Raw genomic sequence first — 26,285 nt, 5'->3', positions numbered from 1 at the left:
CTGAGAAGAAACTGTTTTCTCTTGCTTTAATGTCCCTCTGTAGAGATTATAAAAGCTTTTCCTCAGGGTAGACATCACTATGTTTGCTAGTACTGTGAATAATATATAAGATATCTTTGAATTTCTGTCTTAATATCTTCCTTATAGCTATTCCTCCCGGTTACTGAAAGACATATAGTTTATTTTACGAGTATAGGCCTTGATAACAGATAAGAAACTCACAGGAAAGGGAAACGTCACAACTAAATGGGAATGTAACAGGGAACCAAAAAGGATGCAATATCACCATTACATATCAGTCCAAGAAAAGTAGTCTGATAGCGAGCAAACCCTTTTTTCTGTTTTGACAATAACATCAGTACGTGAAAATAACACAGAGGTGAACTAATAAATACTAATAAATCCTTTATTTACCTAAATAAAAGGGCTGGTCATGAGTTTTATTTGCTTTAAGTAATTAAAATACTATTAATTATATATTGCCTATTGGCGCAACCATCAAATAAACTATACTATTATTTCTTAATGCGGAGTTTTTTTTTTTCAGTTGATACAAGAAGGGAAAAAGATGTCAATGAAGCAGAAACTTCCAGACATGAAAACAAATAAGAAACAGTATGTTTTTTTCTTATTAAATCACAAAAGTGCATTAAAAGGCAACAAAGCAAAAAACAAAAAAAACCATATGACCAAAAATAGCAAACTGTTTTTAAGCATTAATAATTTTAAAATAAGCTGGTGGCTTTGATATAACTGTAGGTAAAAGATAACCGAGTTCATGTCCATAAAAATATACCACTGTAAAACATGCTTAGGGTAAACTTTTAGAATTTATTTTTAGATGAATATGTCGTTCATTTGTACGAAACTGGAAATCCTATTGTTTTAAACTTGTATACAAAGCTTATGTCTATTCTTAACACTCAAGAGGCAGGAATTTAGGGTTTTGGGTATACAGAACAGCAATTCCCCTGTAATTTTCTATCTTGTCTTGATCTCCAATTTCTCTTGAAAAGCACTTCAGCTACTTTTCACTATCTGGTCCCCATGTTAACTGGCAATAAAAGGTAAAAAAAACTTAACTTCTTCAAGGGTATTAAAGTTGGTCCGTAAAAGGTAATTTTAGTTTTGTTCAAGGTAAGTCAAGGTGATATGAAAGCATTTATCCAGGAAGAGAGTTTAATTATCATTATTTTAAGTAGAGGACTAGGGGGGTTCTATTTCCTGGTCCAAATTTAGTATGTCTATTGTATGCTGCTAATACTTAGGGACCCATAATAGGTCTTTACACTCAGTTTCTGATTTGTTAGTATATACTTTAAGAAATTTATTTAAAGTTTGCTTTATCCTCAAGAGGCATACTTTTTAAGGAAAGTGTTAATTATGCTCCACATTAAATGACTTTACAATAAATGAATTACTTGAAAAGTTCTTTTAAAAATAGATGAGGCCCAGGCACAGCAGTTCAGGCCTGTAATCCCAGCATTTTTGGAGGCTGAGGAGGAAGGGCTTGAAGCCAAAGTTCAAGACCAGATGAAGTAGCAAAGCGAGACCCTGTGTCTACAAAAAATTTAAAAAATTAGGCAGGCATGGTGGTGCACGTATGTAGTCCCAGCTACTCAGGAGGCTGAGGTGGGAGGATCGCATGAGCCCAGGAGTTTGAGGTTGCAGTAAGACATGACTGCACTCCAACCTGGGCAACAGTGAGACTGTCTCAAAAAAAAAAAAATTGCTGATGAAACAAAGAAGGAACAAAGGAAAGCAGGAAACAGAGAAGAAATGCATCATCAAGAAATTTCCCCCAATTACTGTTTTCTCTTTTCCTTTATGTAGGAGACATACACTGCCAATTCAACCTTTATTACAAGATCGGCAGCCCTAAGAATTCCTTTTAAAATATGGCATGTTTTTTATATCTATATGTATTCCTGCTCCTAAAAGAATGAAGAACAGACATTTCCACATGCAGCTCAATCACTTTTTAAACCATATTTACTTTTATCATTGCTTAGATGCATGCAATGACTGAATGCTACATATTTCTAGTTACAAGAATAAAGGAGGCTGGGTACAGTGGCTCACACCGGTAATCCCCAGCACTTTTGGAGGCCAAGGCGGGCAGATCAAGAGGTCAGGAGACGGAGACCATCCTGGCTAATATGGTGAAACCCCGTCTCTACTAAAAATACAAAAAAATTAGATGGGCGTGGTGGTGGGCGTCTGTAGTCCCAGCTACTCGGGAGGCTAAGGCAGGAGAATGGTGTGAACCTGGGAGGCAGAGCTTGCAGTGAGTCAGATCCCACCACTGCCCTCTGGCCTGGGCGATAGAGTGAGATTCCATCTCAAAAAAAAAAAAAAAAAAAAAAAAAAGAATAAAGGAAGGTATTCATTTATGAAAATAAGTAGTTTTCCTGGAAGAGACCTTTAAAGCCAATCTCCTTGGAAATCAGAAGGTTTTTCCACTAAATACAATGTCTGTGCTAGGGTGATATTACTGCATGGAAGCACCGCTAATAGTTTACAAACTCTGGTCAAAATAGGAGTTGAAGGTTAAAAACTGAAGGTGTTTGCCACAACTGATAGAGTGTTCTTAGTAGCTGCCTACAGAATGCCACTTTTTAAATTTGGGCTAACTAGCTTAAACAAACATTTGTATTTACGTTTTGTTTCCACTAATACACTTGGGAGAAAATGTTTCACTTAGATTTAAGTAACATGAAGGATAAGAAAATTCACATGGAAAACACCCTATTTTCCTGTAAAAAAAGAAAACACTGCTTTTTTACTCAATTTTCAAATATAAGATCTCTTTCTAAATCTTTCTTAAGCCTTGTCACCTTAACACCCTCAATATTTAGAAATCAGTGAATATTTTTGAGTGGTACTGTGCACAAAGTATTGTACCACTGAATTCATCCAAATCATGCACTATTAATTGATATATTTTCTTAGTTCTTACCTTACTGAATTTAACTGGTTTAGGTCAACAGAACATGACCAAGGAAACACTCTCTTTAGAAATAGAACTTTGATCTTCTCAAGGTCATTACAAATGTTAGTTTTTAAAAAAACATAGAGCAAATAAAATGTGTTCATAAAATATTATATATCTTGCCAGAACCAAACAGGACACACTCAAACAGGTAAAATCTGCCTCTACCTGAACACTAATTCACTTCGAAAGTATCTCTGCAGTCTATACTTCAAACACAGAAGCTGCTATCACTTGTTATCAGATTGTAAACACAATGCTTACATTGTCAAAGAGTTCATTTTCTCTAAAATCTGATTTTATCTTTTAAAGAAATGCTCATATAATACTAAGTTAAGTTATATGCCAGATTTAAAGAGTTAAAGCTCAAAATATCTCAGAGCTGGAATTTTTGAAAGATGAAAAGAGAAACTAAATTGAGCAGGGTTAAGAAAAGTGTAGTACACATATACTCTTGTCTCTTTTATTTTTGTACCACCCTGCTTATAACATAAGAAAAGAGATTCTTGGTGGATACAGAAAAAAGCAGGATTTTGAAGCAATATTTTTGTGTTTTGGAAATAGATGGTTTCATTCTTCAAAAGAATTACTAGCTATATTTTATGCAGGGTTAAAAAAAGAACACTAGTTTCTCTTCTGAAATGTCTGTTGTAAATGGTAGGTAACCTTAAATTCATTTTCATATAAACAATAACATTTCTTGATCATGTTCTAAATCTTTTGGAATTACAGAAAAGGCAACAGTACCAACTAAAAGATTCTTGAATTTTGGGCTACACTATGCCAACTACATAATATACCACTTTGTCTATAAGGGTAATTTATTTTTTAACTTATTGCTTCTGAACTGTCTTCTTTTTTTCACTTGAAGTAAAAAGTAGGAACGTGACTGAAGCATTTTGTATCACATAAATATTCTCCAGTGGATTTTTGTTCTATTTACAGAATTAGCTTTTATTTTTATGTTTTCCATCTCAAATTCAAATACATCCTGACTGAAGTAAACCCTTTCCAAACAATGTACCTTAACACCAATTGATGGTGAGGTTTCTCAGTGTCTGGCCAACATAAAAACCTATCTGTTGTATGCAGAAATGTTGCAAAGCGTCAAGCCACAAACTTACACTCAGAGTTTTCTGGGATGACATTGAATTTGGGGTATCTACTTTTCTATGCTATGCAGATGCAACAAAAATAATCTGTTCTTTGACTAAGAAAAAAACAGTAGCAAAACTTTTTTTTTTTTTTTTTTTTTTTTTAGTGTAGAAGAAATCGCTGCCTTCAGGGAAATGGAGTTGGGATGCTCCACTTCAAGCCTACACTACAATGTTATGTTGGAAGGAGACACTCAAATTCTTAGCTGACAACCCAGATATTGTTGCCTACTCTGTGCCTACCTGTCTCTTTCAAGGAACGCTTTCCTTATGTCTAACAGGTAGAATATATTAGTGCTTGAAATAAACAATATATTTTCTTGTAAGAAAACTGTTCCCCTGCAATTGCTTCTCTGAGAGGAGGAATATACGATGATGGAAAAATGTGATTCATTTTATAAAAACACATTTATAAACAACTTTTTAGGAACATAGCTCTTTTGCTAAGGCAAGAACATCTGTATTTACAACACAGATCTTAAACACCTACATGTTTTTCTATATAACAGAGCATGTTTCTCTTGGCTGACACAATGTTTTATCTTCATATTTGAACAACAATTTATAAATAGGTCATTCTTGGTATCTTAGAAGAACATTTAGGCATTAGTTTTGTTTTAGGAAAAACAGTGAAGTGTACAGCGTAAAGTATCCTGCAAGTCTTTTTACTTTTTCACATGTACACAAAGTTACCATCTGAAGTCTTCCTTAATTCAGTTTTCAGTTTCTCCTGGTCTTGTACTAGTTTTTTATTTTCTGCTTCCAAAACACATTCTTCATCTTTACCATGGCTTTTCAAAATCTATTGCAAAAGGGAGATATAGGAAGAATTAAGCTTAAATTGCAATAGCCAGACGTTCTTACAGAAAATGAGCTGAGTAACCTATCTAAAATTACTAGTCTATAATTTATTCTTTGTCCTTTTCAGAATTTTATAGTTTTCTACAATGTACTTTTGCTAACAGAAACTTAATGTTTGGCAAACACACAAAAAAGATTTCTTATTATGGCTGAAATCTCTAAAGTGAACATAAGAATTTAAAATAATATTCTCAAAAGTATTTAGGTAAATAATGTCAGTCTTTCTCCATCAATTAATGAGAAATGTAAATCTAAGGGGAAAAAACAGTTCTGAAGATGATATTAATTAGAAAACCATTATGTTCTGATTGTACAGCGATCTACTCAGCCTATTTTTATACAGACAAATTTGTAAGAGAAGAATATGTCAGAGTGGAGATGGGTAAGTGGGAAATGACGGCCATTTCTACAGCTGGAAAATTCTAATTTTCACTGAATAGTTACCAAATTACTTTTATTCCATTAATCCTTTATAAAGCTCTTTATATTTTAAAATTGATTCTAGTTTTAAAAATGTTAGTGTTTGCAGCTTATCTTTTCTAGGCAAGAACAATTAAGATCCAAATAATAAAACAACTGATCAAAATAAAATTATCATGGAGTAAAAATTTCATAATCTGTATTGTGAACAGAAACTATAATTATCATCAGAACTAAGAAGCTGACTTAAAGAAATGACAAAGAATTTAAATTACCAAGAAAGACAAAGTAAATGTTTGAAAAACCTAGTATGTATACTGTTGTACGTCAGTAAACTAAATAAAGAGACAGAAACTACTTTTTTTTTTTTTTTAAGAAACAGGGTCTCACTCTGTCACCCAGGCTGGAGTACAGTGGTGCAACCCATAGCCACTTCAGCCTTGACCTTCCGGGCTTAGGTGATCCTCCCATCTCAGCCTCCTGAGTAGCTGAGACTACAGGCATGTGCCACCACTGCAGGCTAATTAAAAAATATATATATATAAACATATAAATATAAATATATATATTTTGTAGAGACAGAGATCTTGCTATATTGCCCAGGCTGGTCGTGAATTCCTGGCCTCAAGCAATCCTCTCACTTCAGCCTCCCAAAGCGCTGAGATGACAGACATGAGCCACTGTACCTGGCCAGTGGCAGCAACTTGATACTGACAGGTTCCATTGTCAGGTAAAAAAGGAACACAGGATAATTTTAAACAGACTGACATAAGAGAGGAAATTCTACTGCAGGGTGATTCATTTTCTAATGTAAGCCCATATATTCAACAAAACACAAAGTTCTACTGAGTAATGACTACATGCAAATATTTTACAATGCAAGGTGCTGTAAGAGATAAAAATGTAAGAGGAACATGGTCTTGACTTTCGAGTAACTTCAATCTAGTAGAAAGGATGAGACGAGCATAAAAACTGTAGCACAAGACCAAATACAGTACTACTGTGCTATATAGAGATTAGGCAGCTCAGAAGGAGGAATTAAAGCTCTAATGCATATATTATATAATCCCAAGGACTATTTTTTGGAGACAGGAGGACTGAAGTACATTCTGAAACTAAAGGAGCCTCATATCTTCTCAAATTAATAAAAAAAGTTTTTCTTTTTTGCAAAGAGCAGCACAAGAAAAAAATTCTCCAAATCCCTTTTAATTTGTTGCCTACTTCAAGTTGAAAACAACTCCAGCTAATACTTCACTGAATTCAGTTCATAAAATCTCCAGTGATTACCCAAATTAGAAGAGAATCATTGAGTTGCAGGAATGTTTTCGCTGACTGCTTGAATTTTCATGCCATTGACTTGGAAAAGTTGGATTTGTGTTAGTCTTGTAAATAAGCTTTCACTACTGCACCTGTAAACTTGCCTAAATTTATGATGTGTAACTTGACACTGGAGAAAGACCAAGAACCCTGAAATCTGAAATTTAATGACCACCAGCTACAACAACACAGGTGTTCACTGTCTCATCCAAATTATCCCACCTTGGTAAGTTACGTGGCTAGAAAAAAAAATCAGGGCACAGTAAAGCTCTATCATGTTGAAGTAGCAAAATTAAAAGTTAATTGTTTTTTCATAATTATTTCATTTCTTTAACTGAATATCAGAACAGAAAGGGGTCACAGGTACCACGAGGAAATTGTTCTATCGGATAACATAGGAGTTGAGGGCACGAAATAATGTGGTTATGAATGTGGATTCTAGAGTCAGGCGGCTTAGGTTCAAATTTTAGTTGTGTCACATATTAGCTGAATGATTTTGTGCAAGTCACTTAACCTTTCTGTGCCTCCGTTTCCTCGTCTATAAAATGCAGATAATAACAATACCAAATTCATGGGGCTTTTGTGAAAATTAACAGTTAAAAACCTTACTGTGAAGCACTTGAAGCAATACCTGGCACAATGTTAACTATTATTTATAGCTAAGGAACTTGGAGGCCCATTAACATAGGTGATTTGTGCTATGTCACACATTGGAACTAGCACCTAAGTCTCTTGGATGTCAGGGTAATGCAGTTTCCAGTGGAAAATGTGTCTCTGATAGAGAATGATGAGGTATGGCTGGGCGTGGTGACTCTTGCCTATTAATCCCAGCACTTTTGGAGGCCAAGGTGGGAAGACTGTTTCAGGCCAAAAGTTTGAGATCAGTCTGGGAAGGAAGGGAAGGAAGGGAGGGAAGGAGAGGAAAGGGAGGAAAGGAAGAAAGGACATTACAAAGGGGGTGTCTTCACAAGCTTATCTTTCCTTAGCTTATTTTTCAAAACCTACATGAAGCACCTTGAAATAGATGTCATCTTCTACATTCTCACTTATGGCCTTTATTGGTCACTTTATTGGTCAATTAGTTATATTTTGGGCACTGACAACTGCTTTTATGTCCCACTCACAGACTTTCTCCCCATTGTGTACTGGCTTTAGCCCAGCATATCTGTGCCGCCTCTGATTGGGTCACAGCTATGCAGGAAGCAGTGAATCAGAATAGCATGGAACCAAAGGAGAGGAAAACAAACAAACAGAAAGAATAAATCATGCAGGGTCAAGGAATTGGTAATCATGACATAAGTTTCCTTGCATGGGTAAATGGTTCTGAAAACAATTCCAAGAGAAAAGTTGCAAAAGTATTTTGAGGAGGGTGCTTTTTTTTTTTTTAAAAAAAAGGGCAAGACTAATTTAAGTGTATTAACTATAGTATGTATGGGAAAAATAACACTTTCCATTTTCTTAGAGCTAAGGAATAAGAGAAAAACAACTGAAGAGGAAAAAAAGCAGTGTTCTGATGGTTACAAATCATTACTCCAAAATGATGTGTATAATTTTAAATTAAGATATGTACATGATCAGTTGTTCCATAAATACAAGGCTATGTGCTTTCGAGTTTAGTTATCACGTATCAATCAAAGCTTTGATGACTGTGTTTTTATTTTTACCACTGTGAAATGAGATCAAAGGATAGAAAATAAAGGAATAACATTAAATATTTCGAATATTATGTGAAATTATCAATCTAGCATCAATGACGTTTCTCTGCTTTCTGTAAACCAATCACTTAAAAGAAAACTAAAATCTAGGCTTAAAAATACTTTAACTGAAGAAAAAATGGAAATGGAGTTATAAAGACTTTAGATTATAAAGTAAACTTAAGGGTAATGAAGGAAATAAAATTCATATTCCCAGAATACTATTTTTGCCTTAAATCACAGAAAATAGGTCCAATGGTATTAATCCACTATGGAGAAAAAGCAAATCCAAACAATAGTGAAAATATTAGTGGGAACAAGCATTTCTAAAGAATAGTAAAACTATTCTTGAAACAATCATTACATAAAATATTGTTAATTATGGTCATTTTCTGCTTATACAATATAAAAATGCTCTTTTTGATGCTGAAAACAAATATATTAGATGCTGAAAACAAATATATTACTCCTTGGGAACACTAACAACATTTAATTTTTACAAAGAAAATTAAATACCCGTTTTAGTTTTTCATTTTCTTCCATAAATTTTTTGGCAGCCTTGTTAGTATTTTCTGCTTGAGTTTTAAGTACACCTTTGTTTGACAGTTCTTTTGCCAGTTGAGTAATAAGCGTAACCAGACGTCTCAACACTCTAAGAAAAAAAAAAATCAGAATAATGTGTTACTGGCCAATCATCAGAAACTTATTTTAAAACAGTCATTGCCAAATTACTCCCCATTAGGTATAGGTGTGGTGGTGGCAGATAATGTTTAGGCAAAAGCCATTATTTTTTTTAATTCAAGTCTTTTAGTAAAAACAGGCCCATGTCTCATTCCTTGGAATCTTTGTTAGAAGACCAGCACTTAGAATACAGGTTCAGTGGTACTTATTTGTTTTCCTGTAGAAGGCTTTAGTTTGGAGGAGTAGAAACAGGAAAATTTCATCTAGTGTGGCAGGGCCAGGAAGAGAATTCTTTTTTTGGCCCAGTTCAAATTCTGCTATTTAAGGAACATTGTGTAAGGTCAATCAAGCTGAAGAACAGCTCGCTCACATCTGTTTATGGGTAACTGCCATTGTTAGAAGTAGTGACTACTATCTTCAATTATTCATTCAGCAGACATTCCTTTACTCAGGAACTGCTAAGTGTTGAGACACTCTGCTAGGCACTGCAGATGCAGTGGAAAACAGCAAAGTCCATGCCCTCGGGGGTTTAGCTCCTAGATGGGTAAGCAAAAGTTTAAACAGTATTTAATTACAACCAAGAATGACACTAGAAAATGAAGTATATATACATTCTTTGAGCATCTGTAAGAGAAGACCTACCTAGTTTGTGGGTAGTGATGGCCACAGAAGGCTTTGAGAAAGAGGCTAACGGATGAGTAAGAGTTAGCCAGGAAATGAGGAAAGAAAAGAGTGTTCCGGCAAAAGGAATAGGTTGTGTAAAGACCCTAAAACGGGAAAGAGTTAGGTACACTACAGAACTCAATCAATATTTGTTGCAAGATGGAATGAATGAATAAATGGTGAAGGTCAGTAAGGGTGGAATATATTGTACATGTCAGAGACATGTATGAGACAAGGCTCCACAGAGAGGCAGGGGCCTGATCATTCAGGGCCTTATGGACTTTGCAAACCTACAAGCTGCTAACTACTGTTTGTTATTTGGGTATATCATCTGAATTCTTTTACAAAGATGTTATAAAAAAATCTACAAGTAGGCTGGGTACAGTGACTTGTGCCTGTAATTTCAGTACTTTGGGAGGCCAAGGTGGGAGGATCACTTGAGGCCAGGAGTTTGAGACCAGTCCAGGCAACATAGTGAGACCCCATCTCTACAAAAAATTTAAAAATTAGCCCTACATGGTGGTGTGTACCTGTAGTCCTAGAAACGACAGGTTGAAGAGAGAGGATCACTTGAACCCAGGAGTTTAAAGTTACAGTGAGCTATGAAGGCACCACTGCACTGCAGCCTGGGCAACAGAGCAAAAGGCTGTCTCTCTTTAAAAAAAAAAAAAAAAAAAAAACTACAGTAAAGGTGGACAAAAAGAGAAAGAAAAGCATAAATCGTGTTTTTAAACTGTGCTTCTACTATTTTTTTTTTTTTTTTTTTTTTTTTTTTCACTTACAGCCAAAAAAATAGTGAAAATCCAGAAATGTAAAGATTTCTTTGAGACCTAAAAAGTTTCATCTGTGTGTGTTCATAGGCATCAGGTCTGCTGGTGGAGCTCCTCTCAATGGTATGAACTGAGGAATATTTCCTCACTTCTCTCACAGCATCTATTACAGAAGAAAATAAAAGATTACTTTTGGCTTTTAAGTATATAAACTTGTTAATAACGTTTTAGAATACCTGACCAAACTTTTAAATAACAGACTTTACATAGAGGCGATCTTTTTGTCATTCCATCTCCAGTACACAGGAAGTTTTCACGCTCAAAGTAGGTGCTCTATAAATGGACACTAGTAGCAAATTTTGAATTACTATAGCATTTTTAAAATCATTAATCTAGTACTTAATATCATTTTATTGTTTCTCATCTCTAACTACACTGCAAACTATTATCCTTTACACTTTGTCTCTAAGATGACTAAAAATCAGCCTATTGACAATGACAGATGTCATATCCCACTACAGTCAATTCTAAGAGACTATCCCATTTCTCTTACTATACTAGCATTTTATTACATATTATTACTTTAAATGATTGAGATCTTCAAAATATTTGGTTACAGTGAAATTTCCACTGGCATAGGTTTGCTAAAGTGGGATTTGATCTGTGGTGGCATACACTCCTCCCAACTAGTGGATGGCAGCTGCTACTGGAAACGTTCATATAGCTGCTCCTTTGATGCTGAAGTTCTGGGAAGTCTCAGATGCCGGGAAACTACTTCTTTCAAGTGGAAAATAGAAAACAGCTTATAAGGGTCTACATTTAGTGCATTCTTAGTTCTTGGATTCTTGTATGTACTAGGCAAGGCATCTGCCTTAGATATCTCAAAAGCCACTGGAAGTATGAACAAGTTTGAATGCTCCCCTTTCATGTGACCAACAGAAGTCTTGGGTAAGAGTTATTGCCACACAAGGAGACTCCAGTTACAAAATTGGGGCCATTTTGACTACTATTTCATTTTTAGCAGCTTTATTGAGATAAAATTCACATGCCATAAAAATTTACCTCTCTAAAATGTGTAATTCAGTAGTTTTTAGTATATTCACAAAGTTGTGCAACCATTACCACTATCTAATTTCAGAACATTTCCATCACCCCACAAAGAAAATCTATACACATCCCTCACCTCCTAGTCACCACCAATCTGCTTTCTGTCTCTACAGAACTACTTGTTTTAGACATTTCATATAAATTGAATCATACACTATCTGCTCTTTTGAGTCTGGCTTCCTTCACTTAGCATAATGTTTTCAAAGTTCGTCTGCATTGTAGTATGTGTCAGTACTTCATTACTTTTATGGCTGAATAATATTCCATTGTATGAATGTGGTAACATTTGGTTTATCCATTCATTGGTTGATGGTATTGAGCTGTTTCCACTTTCTGGCTATTACAAATAATGCTGCTATGAACATTCATGTGCAAGTTTTATATCGACATATGTTTTCATATCTCTTGGTATATACCTAAGAGATGAACTGCTGGGCCATATGGTAACTCTATGTTTAATTTTTGAGGAACTGCCAAACTGTATTCCAAAGCAGCTTTACTATTTTACATTCCCACAAGCAGTGTATGTTGGTTTCAATTTCTCCATATCCTCGGCAACACTTGTTATTATCTTTTTGATTATAGTCATCCTAGTGGGTGTGAAGTGGCATTTCTTTGTGGTTTTGATTGGCATTTCTCCGATAGCTAATGCTGTTGAACATCTTTTCATGTGCTTGTTGATCATTTGTGTATCATCTTTGGAAAAATATCTATTCAGATCCTTTACCCATTTTTAAATTGGATTATTTGCTTTATTTGTCTCCCAAATGTCTTTCATAGAATTTTTTTCAAACTGAGAATTTTATAATGGATATTCATTACATATAGTAATGTTTCTGTAGTCTCTTGACACACAATACTTTTTTAAAAAGGTGCCAGGCCAACTGTTTTCTAGAAAGTTCTTACATTCTGGCTGGGTGTGGTGGCTCACACCTGTAATCCCAGCACTCTGGGTGGCAGAGACAGAAGGATAGCATGAGGCCAGGAGATTGACACCAGCACGGGCAACATGGCAAGACCCTGTCTCTTTTTTTAAATATTAAAAAATAAATAAATCTGCACAAAGAAAGTTCTCACATTCTGAATTTGTCTGAAGTGTAGTTCAATTTCTTTCTCTAACTCCTGTATTTTTAGAAAACTAGAACTCAGACTTGATTGGTTCTGCCAGGCCTCAGAAAGTAAAAATAAAATAAAACAAATACTTGATTGGACAAGGTTTAATACTTTTGCCAAGAATCCCTCAGTTTATGCTGTGTAATGTTCCTTTGTCTCATACTTTTTTGATGCTAAATTTGATTACTTAGTTAAGATGGTGTATTAGTAAGGGTTCTCCAGGGAAAAAGAACCAATAGGGGGTGTGTGTGTGTGTGTGTGTGTGTGTGTGTGTGTATGTGTATGGGGAAGAGTGGTACAGGGGGCAGACAGAGAAAGAGAGAGAGCGAGCTTGAGATTTATTTTAAGGAACTGGCTCACATGCATGTAGAGGCTTGTTAAGTTTAAAATCTGCAGGGTAGACTGGCAGTCTGGAGATTCAGGGAAGAAATACAGTTTGAGTCCAAAGGCAATCTGCTGGCAAAATTTCTTTTTGCTCAGAGGAGATCAATCTTTGTTCTATTAAGGCTTTCAACTGATTAGATAAAGCCCAGTAACCTGTTTTTATTTTCCCCTTTACTGTTGAAATCTGGTAGTGAGTCTCTCAGTTTTGTTATTTGTAAAGATTTCTTGGCTGTTATGAGAGTTCTCTGCATGTCTGCATAAATTTTAGAAGCAACTGATCAACTGCTACAAAAATGCCTGTTGGGTTTCTGGGACTGTGTGAAGTCCACGGAATTTTGGAAGAACAAACATTTTAATAATATTGAGTATTCCAACTGATAAAAAATCCCCATTTATTTTGATCTTCTTTAACTTCTTTCAGCAATGTTTTTGTACTTTTCTGTATAGAGCTGTTGTGCCTCTTTTATAAAGTTTATTTCTAAGGTTTTTAGGCTTCTTGGTGTACTTAGAAAAGGAATTTTTAAAAATGTCATTTACCTATTGTTTACTGCTTATAGTATAGAAATACAATTACTGATATACTGAATTTTTGTGCACTGACCCACCTGTATTTTGTGATCCCACTATATTAATTTCGTTGACATAATAGCTTTATTATAGATACTTTAGGGTTATTTCTTTCTTTTTTTTTCTGAGACAGGGTCTCACTTCGTCCCCCAGGCTGGAGTGCAGTGGTGTGATCATGTCTCACTGCAGCCTCGACCTCTTGGGCTCAAGCAACTCTCCCACCTCAGCCTTCTGAATAGCTGGGACTATAAACATGAGCCACCATGCCTGGCTAATTTTTCTACTTCCTGGTATAAACGGGGTTTTGCCATGTTGCCCAGGCTGGTCTGGAACTCCTGAGCTTGAGCAATCTGCCCACCTCAGCCTCCCAAAGTGGTGGAATTACAGGAGTGAGCCACTGTGCCAGGCCAGGATTTTCTATATAAATAATCGTGTCATCTGCAAATAAGGATGTTTTACTTCTTTCTTTGCAATCTTTATGCCTTCTATTTCTTTCATGACTTATTATTATCCTGGTTAAGACATCTATTACTTAAATGAATAAACAGAGTGTGAATATCCTTGCCTTGTTTCCAATCTTATGGGGGAAGCCTCTGATATTTAAGTATGATGCTAGCTTGAGGATTTTAGTAGATCTTCATCAGAATGAGAAAGTTTCCTTCTAAATCCTAATCTGCTAACCTTTTTTAAAAAACCGAGTGAATATTATTTTTTTCACTGTCAATATTCAATATAATGAGTAGATATTATTAAGGTGGAAACTAAAATCACTGATTTTAAACCTTTTTAAAAAATAAATATTTAAACCTACAATTTTTCCTTTAAGCAGTGCTTTAATGGCATCAAACTTTAATATATTGTATTTTCATTATCGTTCAGTTAAAATATTTTCTAATTTCCTTTGTGAGTTCTTTGACCCAAGGATTACTAAAAAGTGTTGTTTAATTTTTCAAACATGTATAGGTTTTCCAGATTTCTGTTACTGATTTCTATTTTCATACTCTATAGGGGCTGGGCACAGTGGCTCTCATCTGTAATACCAGCATTTTGAGAAAAGGAGGATCACTTGAGGCCAGGAGTTTGAGACTAGCCTGGGCAACAAAGCAAAAGTCTGTCTCTATAAAACAACAAAAACAAAACCCCCATACTCTATATGATTCCAATCCTTGGTAGGATTTCAATCCTTTGTATTTACTGAGACTTGTTTTATGGCCCAGAATATAGTGTATCTTGGTGAACAGAGTTTAGTATATTCATGTGCCCTTGCAAAGATTATGTACAGCAGGGGTCCCCAACCCCCAGAGCCATGCACCTGTACTGCTCCATGGCCTGTCAGGAACTGGGCTGCACAGCAGGAAGTGATTGGCAGGCCAGTGAGCAAAGCTTCATCTGTATTTACAGCCACTCCTTATCTCTCACATTACTGCCCGAGCTATCAGATCAGTGGTGGCATTAGATTCTCATAGGAGTGCAAGCCCTACTGTGAACTGCGCACGTAAGGAATCTAGGTTGTATGCTCCTTATGAAAATCTAATGCCTGATGATCTGCCACCATCTCCCATCATCCCCAGAAAAGAAAGTCCAGTTGCAGCAAACAACCTCAGGGCTCCCAGTGATTCTACATTATGGTGAGTTGCATAATTATTTCATTATATATTACAATGTAATATTAATAGAAATGAAGTGCATAACAAATTTAATGTGCTTGAATCATCCCGAAACCATCCCCTGCTCCTGCATATGGAAAACCTGTAAGTTGGTCCCTGGTGCCAAAAAGGCTGGGGACTGCTGATGTACAGTTTACAGCTGTTTGGAGAGGTTTGATTTTTATCCTTTTTTAGCATAAGTCTGTTTTGCTTTAGGTCTTAGTTATAGTAAATTTCTAGTTCCTGGGATATAGTCTCTATTCCTAAGGAGCAGCCCTTCTGTGATTTTAGTGGAAAGGTTCCAGGTCTTTACCAAGCCCCTCTAATGTGATGAGGCTCATACTCCAAACTGTCTCTCCTTGGTGGCCAGCAGCCAAAATTTCTTCTCAGTCTTGCTGCTTTCCACTGGCTGTTCCTTTTCCATTGAGCTCCTTGGAATCTTTCCTATACATCCATGGTTCAAGAGTCAACCAAGAATTTGAGAAGAAAACTATGTGGATTCTGGGGTTCCCTTTTTGGGTTCTCTCCTTTCTTAGACACCCCTTTTATTTTCTAATCTATCTGACCTCTGTCAGTAAGAGTGTCTTTTTGCTTTGAGTTCTATACAGTTGTCTATGCCACATGACTGGAAAGCGGTTGGAAGAAAGGCTATATAAATGTGATCACACCCAGTATGATTCCCTTCTTTTAAGGGTTGACTTCCCTCTAGTTTCTGCCTGCTTTTGGTTGCTCTACCAGGCCTTCAAATACCTTTTTTCATATTTTATTGAGGGTTCATAATTTTTAACAAAGGAGAAATAGTCTAATACAATCCGTTTTGCTATGACCAAAGCCAGACTCCTATGTCTTTAACAAAATTATGTTTTAACTTATTGAGGTGAAATTCATATCACATAAAAGTAAACACTTTAAAGTGAGCAATTCAGTTGTGCTTAGTATATTCACAATGCCGTGCAACTACCACCTCTGTCTAGTTCCACATTTCCATACTCCAAAATAAAACCCAAATAAATCACTCTAAAACTTAAAAAATTCTTAATTTTTGACTTTATATTTGTATGCCATATCTATTCCTGAAAGTCTTAGTTTCCAATACCACGAACATACTCATTTGCTTGATGCTACACTATACATAAAACAGCTTTTAAATTACCAACAACAAAACTATTATAAAGTTTCAGATTTCATTGTAATCCTCTTGGTTCTTAAAATGTACCCTACCAGGGAGGTAAAAAGTTAAGAGTACTATGTTCAAGAGTAATTATTTTCTCTGTGTTGTATATATCAATCTGATATACTATTCAGTTCATTTGTTCTGACTTATTTTCAATTCTAGAGCTTGCTTTTTTCTAGCTTTGTAAAATTTGAAGTTTTCTTTCTTTAAATTCTAGAATAGTTTAAGAAGCAGTAGTAATATCTGTTTTCTGAAAGCAGTAGGGTTTCTTATAAAACTATCTGGTTTTTGCTTTTTTTTTGAAATAGGGGTCTTTTTTGATAACTTTCTATAATTTTTCTATATAAATTAGTCAGCTTAAATTTTCTATATCTATTGGTGTTCATTTGGTAAATTATATTTTTCTACAAAATTATACATTTTATCTAGGTTTTCCAATTCATTTGCATAGTTATATAAAGTAGTCACTTAAATGATCTTTAGAAAATTTCCTGTATCTTAATGGCTATTTCCCCTTTGTCATTTCTCAGATTGCCTCAATAATGTAGTAAGATGCCAACCTCTACAAAAAAACCAATAAACAAAGATAATACATATTTACGACTTATTTTGTGTAGGCAGATAGTGAGTACTATGAAGGATCGTTATGCTTCTTTGTGATGCATCATCCTTGGTAATTAAATGGGACTAATACTCCTGGATCCACTATGCAGAAAAGCTGAAGATTAACCAATAATATTAAAAAGGTTTATTAATGTAAATGGTCATGTAAATCTACCTGTAGAATATATCACCTGTATACTAAAAAGGTAACTATGTCTGAAAGATGGAATGGAGTCAACAATAAGGGAAGGATGTGACATATAGTCAATTTTCTATAAACCATCTGAAGATGATCCAATTTTACATCAGTTGTGGAAATTTTCAAATTCCTGGGATGCATTTCTGCTAACACTGAACATACTCTTGAAATTCCCACTTCCATTCTGTCTCTTATCAGCAACTAAAATACACACACATGCACACACACTTGTATGCACACACTCAGTTAGTGTTGGCTCTAAGACTATAAATACTTCTTAATAGCTGCCTTATTTGGCTGGGTGTAGTGGCTCATGCCTGTAATCCCAGCACTTTGGGAGGCCAAGGTAGGTGGACGGCTTTGAGCTTAGGAGTTTGGGACCAGCCTGGGCAACATGACAAAACCCTGTCTCCACAAAAAACCCCAAAAATTAGCCAGGGGTTGGTGGCTCTCCCCTATAGTCCCAGCTACTTGGGAGGCTGCAGCTGGAGAATTACTGGAGCCCGGGAAGTGGAGGTTGCAGTGAGCCGAGATCACACCACTGCATTTCAGCCTGGGTGACAGAGTGAGACCCCATCTCAATAAATAAATAAATAAATAAATACATACATACATACATACATACATATAAAAAGAAAATGTATAAAAAATAGTTACCTTACTTAGAGAGATAACCAAGAAAAAGGAAATAAATTTCAAAGTAAAATATAAATTAAGCATGAGTAATCCACTGGTTTTGCATTATTTACATCATTGCTGTGCAATGGAACATCAGAGTCTGCACTTTACATGTTACTGCATTTAAATCTTAAAACATGAAAGTAGGTGTCATTACTCTATTTTGGATGGAGACCTAGAGGATAAGCACCTATCTGGCTGCCTGAACTATCCATGATGTCCTTGTTCTCTGGGAATTAATTACCCTGTTTACTCAAAGATGCAGGCTTCAGCCAGCAGTCATGATTCTCCCTGGTGACTCTCCTGGTTATAGGAGATGAGGAGTAGATACCTGGTGCTACCTGGTCCAATTTTTTTCCTTTGATTTGGAATTGGGATTCGGAGACGATGAATTAATCCTTGCATATGTCTGGAATGGTAACACCTGGCAGCTGTGCTGTACCCATTTACTGCCTTGGAGATAGACAGAATATCAGAGTCCATAATAAAAAAGAATGAAGTATATATAGGGAAAACATATGGCCAAGAAAAGGACACTTTAGTTCCAAGTACTAATCCTTCCCTGGAATTTGGCTTCCTTCCTTCCTTGGGCTACTCTGCAACAATCCCAAATTTTATTACAAATTTTTCCTTTTTCGGTCAAGTGAGTTCAAGTTGATTTCTCTTTTTCTAAGACGGAGTTTCACTCTTGTTGCCCAGGCTGGAGTGCAATGGCACAATCTCGGCTCACTGCAACCTCTGCCTCTCGGGTTCAAACAATTCTCCTGCCTCAGTCTCCTGAGTAGCTGGGATTACAGGCATGCGCCCCCATGTCCGGCTAACTTTTGTATTTTTGGTAGAGATGGGGTTTCACCACATTGGCCAAGCTGGTCTGGAATTCCTGACCTCAGGTTGATCCGCCTGCCTTGGTCTTCTGAAGTGCTGGGATTACAGAGGTGAGCCACCGTGCCCAGCCAAGTGTGTTTCTAATGTAATCAAAAGAACTTACACTACAACTCTCCTCCCTTACATAAGTGACAGTTTTCAGTATAAATTTTTGTGATAATTTTAGAGTTAGAAGATCATAAAATTAGGAGCTGCAGAGATTATTTCCATCTCTCCATTTCACAAGATGAATAAATCAAACCCAGAAAAATAAAAGCCATTTCAAAGGTCATTTAGTTAGCTGGTGGCAGAACTGGAACTGGTTTTCCTTATTGTTCTTTACTGATTTGTTGTGACTAGTTATATGGCTGGAGATTCAATCCATAACATTAATAATGTACCAAGAGACAAATATTTACATTTTGAAAAGAGGCACAAACCATTCATACCTTTCTGTTTTTGACAATACCATCCCTTCTCATGCCAGATGTTCTTAGTTTTATAAAGAGGATTCTATTTGAGAGGTTGGTGGTTTGGAACATGGAAGACATTATCTCACAAAACAGTGTCAAAGATGGCGGTTAGGGGCCCAAGTTTGCCTCTCTAAATCCTATTTTACCAACAACACAACAACTCTGAGGGAATTCTGAGGGAAAACATGCTCTGTGCAAGAAGGGGCATTTCAAGAAGTAGCTGGGTAATCTTAGACAAGTCACTTAATCTCTCTGAGCTCAGTAACAACAACTAGAAAAACATGGTGATAATTAAGACTCACGGAACTTCTGGTTTGACAAGAACCTAAAGGCCTACTTTTAATTTTTAAAATATAGTTATCATGAAAATTTAAAACATGCTGAAAAACGTGTATAGACGTTATATAAACAAATGGGCATGGTCATTTCCCAATAAAACTTTATTTACAAAAACAGGCATTTGGCCCACAGGCTGTATAGGTTGCTGACCCTGTTATGTAACAATGCTGTTATCACAACTAAAGTTAACAAAAATGCCCTAATATTATACAATCACTCCATATTCAAATTTTTGCAGTAGTCCCCAAGTTGCAGTTTTTTTTTTTTTTTAAACGAAGGGTCTTGCTCTATTGCTCAGGCTGGAGTGCAATAGCTCACTGCAACCTTGAACTTCTGGGCTCAAGCAATCCTCCAGTCTCTCAGCCTCCCGAGGAGCTGGGACTACAAGTGCACATCACCACACCTGGCTAATTTTTACATTTTTTGTAAAGATAAGGTTTTGCTATGTTGCCCAGGCTAGTCTCAAACTCCTGGACTCGGGCAATCCTCCCGCCTTGGCCTCTCAAAGTGCTAGGATTACAGGTATGAGCCACCGCGCCCGGCCATGTTTATTTTTTAATCCAGTCCAAATCCACACCCTGCATCTAAGACGTCCTTGGAGAGCCTAACGATTCTATTCTTTTATTTGCCTTTCTAACAGCTAAGCTCCTGGGTGCCTAGGACATCACAGTAACAAAGGAGAGACAACACCATGAAAAATAAAGTCTGGTGACTCTGAACAGCAAAGTATGCATAAATATACAGCATTTAAATCTTAAAATAACCTAAAAGGAGTTAAGAATCACAGTGCCCTGTTGAAACTTAAGTTTGAACATATAGAATGGTAGGATCTATCAACTGTGTATCAATATATCAGTATCCACTCTATGTAGTATCAATATACTATATAAAGTCAACTGTACACAAATTGTAACATCAACTCTATTAATTAAAAAGAAATTCATTTAACAAACAATAGAGTTATATTTATTCAAAGAAGGAATCTAGTACTTACCTAGAAATAGAACAATCAATAGGATGATAATGGTAAGGAAAGCCTTATTCCAAAAAGTTGCAATTTTACCCCAGACATTAAATGAAAAAATCTTCTGCCATCTGTAAAGCAATACAATTATATTAGGTATAAAAAAACTAAAAGTTTTGAAATACTTTCTAAATACTGAAGTAACATTTTTGTAATTGTGTAGCAAGTAAAAAGAATTACAGAAATTTAATTTTAAAATTTATTAATTCTGACATGACAGAATATCTCATGAATTAAAAAACAACTCTTTCAAATTTAATAATAATCTGATATTTGATTATCCTCTGTCTGGTGGCTTAAATATTCTAAAAGTAAACCACACATGAGCAAAACCTTAAAAAGGAATTCTTGCAGTAGTAAAATATTATATTGTTGATAGAAGCTATTACTCTGTATCTTTTTCATGGTCAGAGCAATGACTTAGAAATAACAAAGATATATTGTTCTAATAATTGGCAACATTTTAGGAGTGGGGTCTAACTCTACACACTGATTTTTATATAGTACACTTTTAACATATCCTCCAAGTAAAAGTTTCTCTACTTTAACCATGAGGGAATTATAAAAATTACCCAGGTATTATATACATAAATTGAAAAAATCTTAATTATGTAACGATAATTTTCACACACACACACAATATATATATATATAAAACCATGTAATTACTACAGATAAAGATGTGAACATAGAGGAAATGAGATGGGGAAGTAGTCTAGATGGATTGAACAGTATAAGCAAAGACAGTGGTAAGAAAGCATGGGTTGTAAATGGCAGAGTGACAAAATAATCCATCATGCAATTGTACATGGGCAATTTAAATGAGTAACACTTTAGTCGAAAGGAGGCAGAAAAATATAGTAAGCACTTACGCTTCAAGCACTTACAACTTGAAAAAGAAAGTTTCACTTTAAGATTAGGACAACTTTAACTACTTGAAATTGGTGGGGTGAAGGAGATTCATACAGATGAATTGGTTCCTTTTTTCTCTGCTTCCAATTCCAAGCATTTTATATAGCCAATATTTAAATTATGCAATATAAAATTTTATATTTTTAAGATAACATAAGTGGTAATATCTTGATCTAGGTCCAAATGGAAATTTATTTATTTCTTCAAGGTCTGGTGTGGTGTAAAAGGGAACATAAGAGACCTCCCACAGGGAACAACTAGCATTTGAGCACCTTATCAGAGTTACAACATATTATGTTCTCACTATATTATGGTTCTAAGTATTTTTACATGTTTTATCTCATTTAATTACAACAACTACCATATGAGGTAGACACTAGTACTATCTCCATTTTACAGATGGGGAAACAGATCAGAGAGGATCAAGAGCATGCCCAAGGTTAGTATCATGCAGTTATAGGTGACCTGATTTCTGAGCATGTGCCTTTAACCACTGGGTTATGTAAGAAAATAATAGAGACTAAATGATGAAATATTTTCTTAAAGATTATGGTGATACACATATAAAAGATAAAAAGATGTGGATACACACATAGTTAGGGCACATTATAAATGATCTGCGTGCATACATACCATATTTTCTTTATATTTGTACATGAGAATACATTTATATATCATGTGCAAATATACACACATCTATCTAACAGCCACTTGATCAGGATGGGTAAAATTTTTATTTGGCAGGAAGAAAAATATTGATCCATAACTTACAGATCACTCTGATGGAGAAAAGATCAACTTACAATTTTTTCTTCTTTGCAAACCCTTAAGTCTTATCTATAAATTAGATGTTTACATACAAGATCTTTCTTTCTCTTGAATATATAGGATTCTATCATTGCAAATACTACTAAAAAGCAAAACAGGGTGTTACTGAGTTTGAAACAAAACCTACAGGATGAGAGGCAGCATGACGGAGTAGAAAGAACACTGGACTAAAAGCCAGATTTTTATCTAGAACCTGTCACTTACCAGCTAGGTAACCTTAGGCTACTTGCCCTCCTGGGTTGCAATATGCGATCTATAGAACACGGGTGGGATGGATCAAATAAGATCAAAGACCCTACAGGATGATTCAATTTTTTTTCTTTAGTAAGAAACAACGTACTGAGCTTAGCTTAGCTGATAGAGAAGGACAGAAGAGAGCAGAAATCCAGGCAGGTAAGGAGCAAGTTAGGAGTTGTGAAAGACTATTTGGACCCTGAGCTAAGGTAAAACTTCTTGAAGTTTCTCCCAGTCCTCCTGGGATTTTACTACACTTTAGTGAGTTATCTCTAGGATCTCATTTACGAAAGATTTTCTTTTATGCCAGGAATATGAACAAATGTCTTGCAACATTTTTATTACGTGTGCATTTCCCCATTCATACTATCAAATTTCTGGATCTAAAACTAAACGACTAAAAAGTAGATTATTTCAAGGGTAAAATGAGCCAGTGCTTGGCTTGAAACACTGTACTTGGTTCTTAAAGACCTTAGATCCGTCACTAAAGAACTAAAGCTAATACATGGTTGTGATACTTTTTACATTCAGCACTTTTAATAGACATTCGTTAATTTTATGTGAAACCAAAAGTAGTAAAATTGTCATTAAACATTAATGAAACTATTTATCGGTTACATAGGCCAAAACTAAGAATAATTTATTGGCTTTGGTTTCTAAATTGCTGATCCAGTGCCTCAATGAAACACTTTTACACCTATGCTGTACTGTAAACATGATTTATCCACTTACATTTATTTAGTTCATGGCTCCAATTCAGGGCAATAAAACAAAGGTAAAACCTGAGACAAGGCAGGGCAGGTGTTAAAAGTATAACTGTTGCTTTATTATATCTGTAATCAACAGAATCAAAAGCATAGGCCCCTTTCCTTTTAGAAGGGAAGAAAAAGTTATTTCACTTGTACACGTAACAGAGTTTTATATAAAATGTTATTTTAATATTGTCATTATATACTACCTAATTCGTTAGGTGTGTTTATTTTCAAAGACTTTCGAAACTTTTTAATGTTCAGAAAACTTCTTTCATTTTACATTAGGAGCGATCCAATATTTATCATAGTTAACGATTTGAAGATTTCCTACCTCTGAGGAGGAATAAAAGGTAGGCAGAAGATTAAAATGAGTCCTATTTCGGCATAAAGAAAGGTTGCCACTGCCGCCCATTGGAGTGTCATTTTTTTTCTTCACACCTAAATGGAGAAACGCTTATTTTTATCTTGCTTCCTTTCAAACAAAACCGTTCAATGCCCCGAGGCGCAGCGTTTTTGTCCGGGGGATGTACCGTGTCCCACCTTCCCGCACCTGGGAGGCCGGCACGGACCCCGGTCAGGAAAGGGGAAAGGGTGGCCCGGGAAGCGGGTGGCTACCTCCCTGGGAGTCGTGGGACCTGGCGAGGCGGCCCGCTGGCCACTGCCTTTTCTGCCAGCTTCGCGGCGACAGAAACCCAACGCCACCCTCCACCAACGCCCGGCTTCCCGGCCCTCCCGCTCCCAGAAGGCGCCGCGGGCCCTCGACCACCGCTCCGCGGACCAGGCAGGGCCAGCTCCGCGGGGTTCTGCAGACCAGGGAGCGGCGCTCTCCCTCCGCGGCCTAGCGCCCCACGGGTTCCCGGCTCGCGGCCGCCCTTACCCGCCGGCGGCCAGCCTGGCTCCCCGCGCTGCTCCGCGGCCGCCGACGCGCGGGACGTCAGACGCCGCGCCCGGGCGGGGGAGGGGAGCCAGGGCCCCACCCAGCCTCCCGCCCCGCAGGCTTCCCGCCCGCGGGCCCGTCCCGTCTGAAGTCACAGGCGGCGCGACCACGTATATTGGCAACAATTGTTTTCTAATTGGCGGAGGAGTCAGAGCATGAATTAGACTTTTGACCTGATGCTTGGGGATCGGAGTGCAACTTCTTTAGGACGGCAGACTAAGTGCAGCCCCGGCGGGAGGGCGCGCGGAGTGGAGGTCTAAGGAGCGGGGCCGGGCGGGGGCTGGATTGGGTGGTGCAAATTCAGCGAACGCGCTTAAGACGCACTCCTTTCCGGTCACCTCCTCTCTTTTTATGGTGGGAACTGTTTGTGTCCAGAATTAAGCTATCATTTAATAAGGGGCCAGGATGAGGTGGTCGTGCAGCATTTTGTTTTAGAGAAGGTAGGATCAACTGTAGTATCACAACATATTCCGTAGGCGTTCCCATTCCCGTCCATGGGCTGGCAAGAGGCAGTAAACTTTAGCGTGATGTTTGGGGACTGGTACGAAAGGTGGGTATGGGGATATTCTTTTAATTACTATTTTCCAGCTTTTCAAACTGTGCGTGTACATTTAAATTGTTGAAGAGTTTTTTCAATATTGACAACGTATCAGGAATTTAATAAAAGTACTATCCTGGTTACAATTACTTGGGGAATAGTAAACAAATGCTGAAAATGGATAATGATAGAATATAAAACATTCAAAAACACATTTAAGTTGGCTTTTTCTGAATTTATCACCAATAATCTGGATCACGTGTAACAGAAAAATAGAAAACACAGACTTTGAACATAACCGTAAGGAAGATTTTTTTTTTTTTTTGAGATGGAGTCTCCCTCTGTCACCCAGGTTGTATTGCGGCGGTGCGATCTCGGCTCACTGTAGCCTCTGCCTCCCAGGTTCAAGCGATTCTTTGGCCCCAGTCTCCTGAGTGGCTGGGATTACAGGCGCCTGCCACCATGTCTAGCTAATTGTTGTATTTTTAGTAGAGACAGGGTTTCACCATGTTAGCCAGGCTGGTCTCGAACTCCTGGACTCAAGTGATCTGTCTGCCTTGGCCTCCCAAACTGTTGGGATTACAGGTGTGAGCCACTGTGCCCAGCCAGAAGTAACTTTTTTTTTTTTTTTTGAGACGCGTCTTGCTGTGTCGCCCAGGCTGGAGTGCAGTGGTGCAATCTTGGCTCACTGCAAGCTTCACCTTCCAGGTTCACACCATTCTCCTGCCTCAGTCTCCCGAGTAGCTGGGACTACAGGTGCCCGCCACCACGCCCGGCTAATTTTTTTATATTTTTAGTAGAGATGGGGTTTCACCATGTTATCCAAGATGGTCTCTATCTCCTGACCTCGTGATCTGCCAGCCTTGGCCTCCCAAAGTGCTGGGATTACAGGCGTGAGCCACCGCGCCCGGCCAGGAAGTTACTTTTAATCAAAAGTGTTAGAACTTCCACACTGGTTCCTTCCAAACACCGAGCACATTACTGTAGTGATGATGCTGTGCTCACAACACTAGGGTATTTCAATTCAGAGTTCTGACCATACCTCCCTATTTTGTACAGTAGTCATAGAAAATGAAAAAGTCAGTTATCTTTAAAAAAAAATGCATTAACTGAAAAGTGAAAACAGAATGTACTAAGAAAAAAGATGGCACCACGGTGCTTACGTTAAAATGGATTCATTCAATATTCCCAAACGTGAATTAAACAGTTTTACATAATTGTTTCCTTATAACAGTTTTCATGTTGGCAAAATAAATAATACTTTAATTACGAACTGTTTTATTTCAGTCTGAGATACTTAATTCTTGCAGTGCATGCCCACCGGTAACAAAATCTATTAATAACACTCCCAAACCATGGGA

At 36.8% G+C, this 26,285-nt stretch overlaps 1 protein-coding gene and 1 non-coding gene across 3 annotated transcripts in view; both read right to left on the bottom strand.

Annotated features, from left to right (window-relative positions):
- Nucleotides 1-24,473, bottom strand: part of LOC103226712 (B cell receptor associated protein 29) — a 39,879-nt gene extending 15,406 nt beyond the window's left edge. Inside the window, exons 1-6 of one of the 2 annotated variants that reach the window (XM_007982526.3) lie at nucleotides 24,327-24,473; nucleotides 23,781-23,887; nucleotides 20,694-20,794; nucleotides 10,565-10,715; nucleotides 8,955-9,090; nucleotides 4,840-4,948 (exon numbers count right to left, since the gene is read on the bottom strand). In XM_007982526.3, coding sequence (XP_007980717.1) covers nucleotides 4,840-4,948; nucleotides 8,955-9,090; nucleotides 10,565-10,715; nucleotides 20,694-20,794; nucleotides 23,781-23,872 — 589 coding nt within the window. In that variant the 5' untranslated portion in view covers nucleotides 23,873-23,887; nucleotides 24,327-24,473. The remainder of the gene's footprint in view (nucleotides 1-4,839; nucleotides 4,949-8,954; nucleotides 9,091-10,564; nucleotides 10,716-20,693; nucleotides 20,795-23,780; nucleotides 23,888-24,326) is intronic. The other variant, XM_073009246.1, reaches the window with a different exon arrangement.
- Nucleotides 1,826-1,969, bottom strand: LOC119626356 (small nucleolar RNA U109). The gene has a single exon (XR_005242531.1). It is a non-coding gene; the product is annotated as a small nucleolar RNA U109 (small nucleolar RNA).
- Nucleotides 24,474-26,285: the final 1,812 nt, after the last annotated feature.

Source organism: Chlorocebus sabaeus, chromosome 21, assembly GCF_047675955.1.
Source record: "Chlorocebus sabaeus isolate Y175 chromosome 21, mChlSab1.0.hap1, whole genome shotgun sequence".
Lineage (NCBI taxonomy): Eukaryota > Metazoa > Chordata > Mammalia > Primates > Cercopithecidae > Chlorocebus > Chlorocebus sabaeus.
Note: the sequence above shows the minus strand (reverse complement) of the source record. Positions and strands in the feature narration are given on the sequence as shown.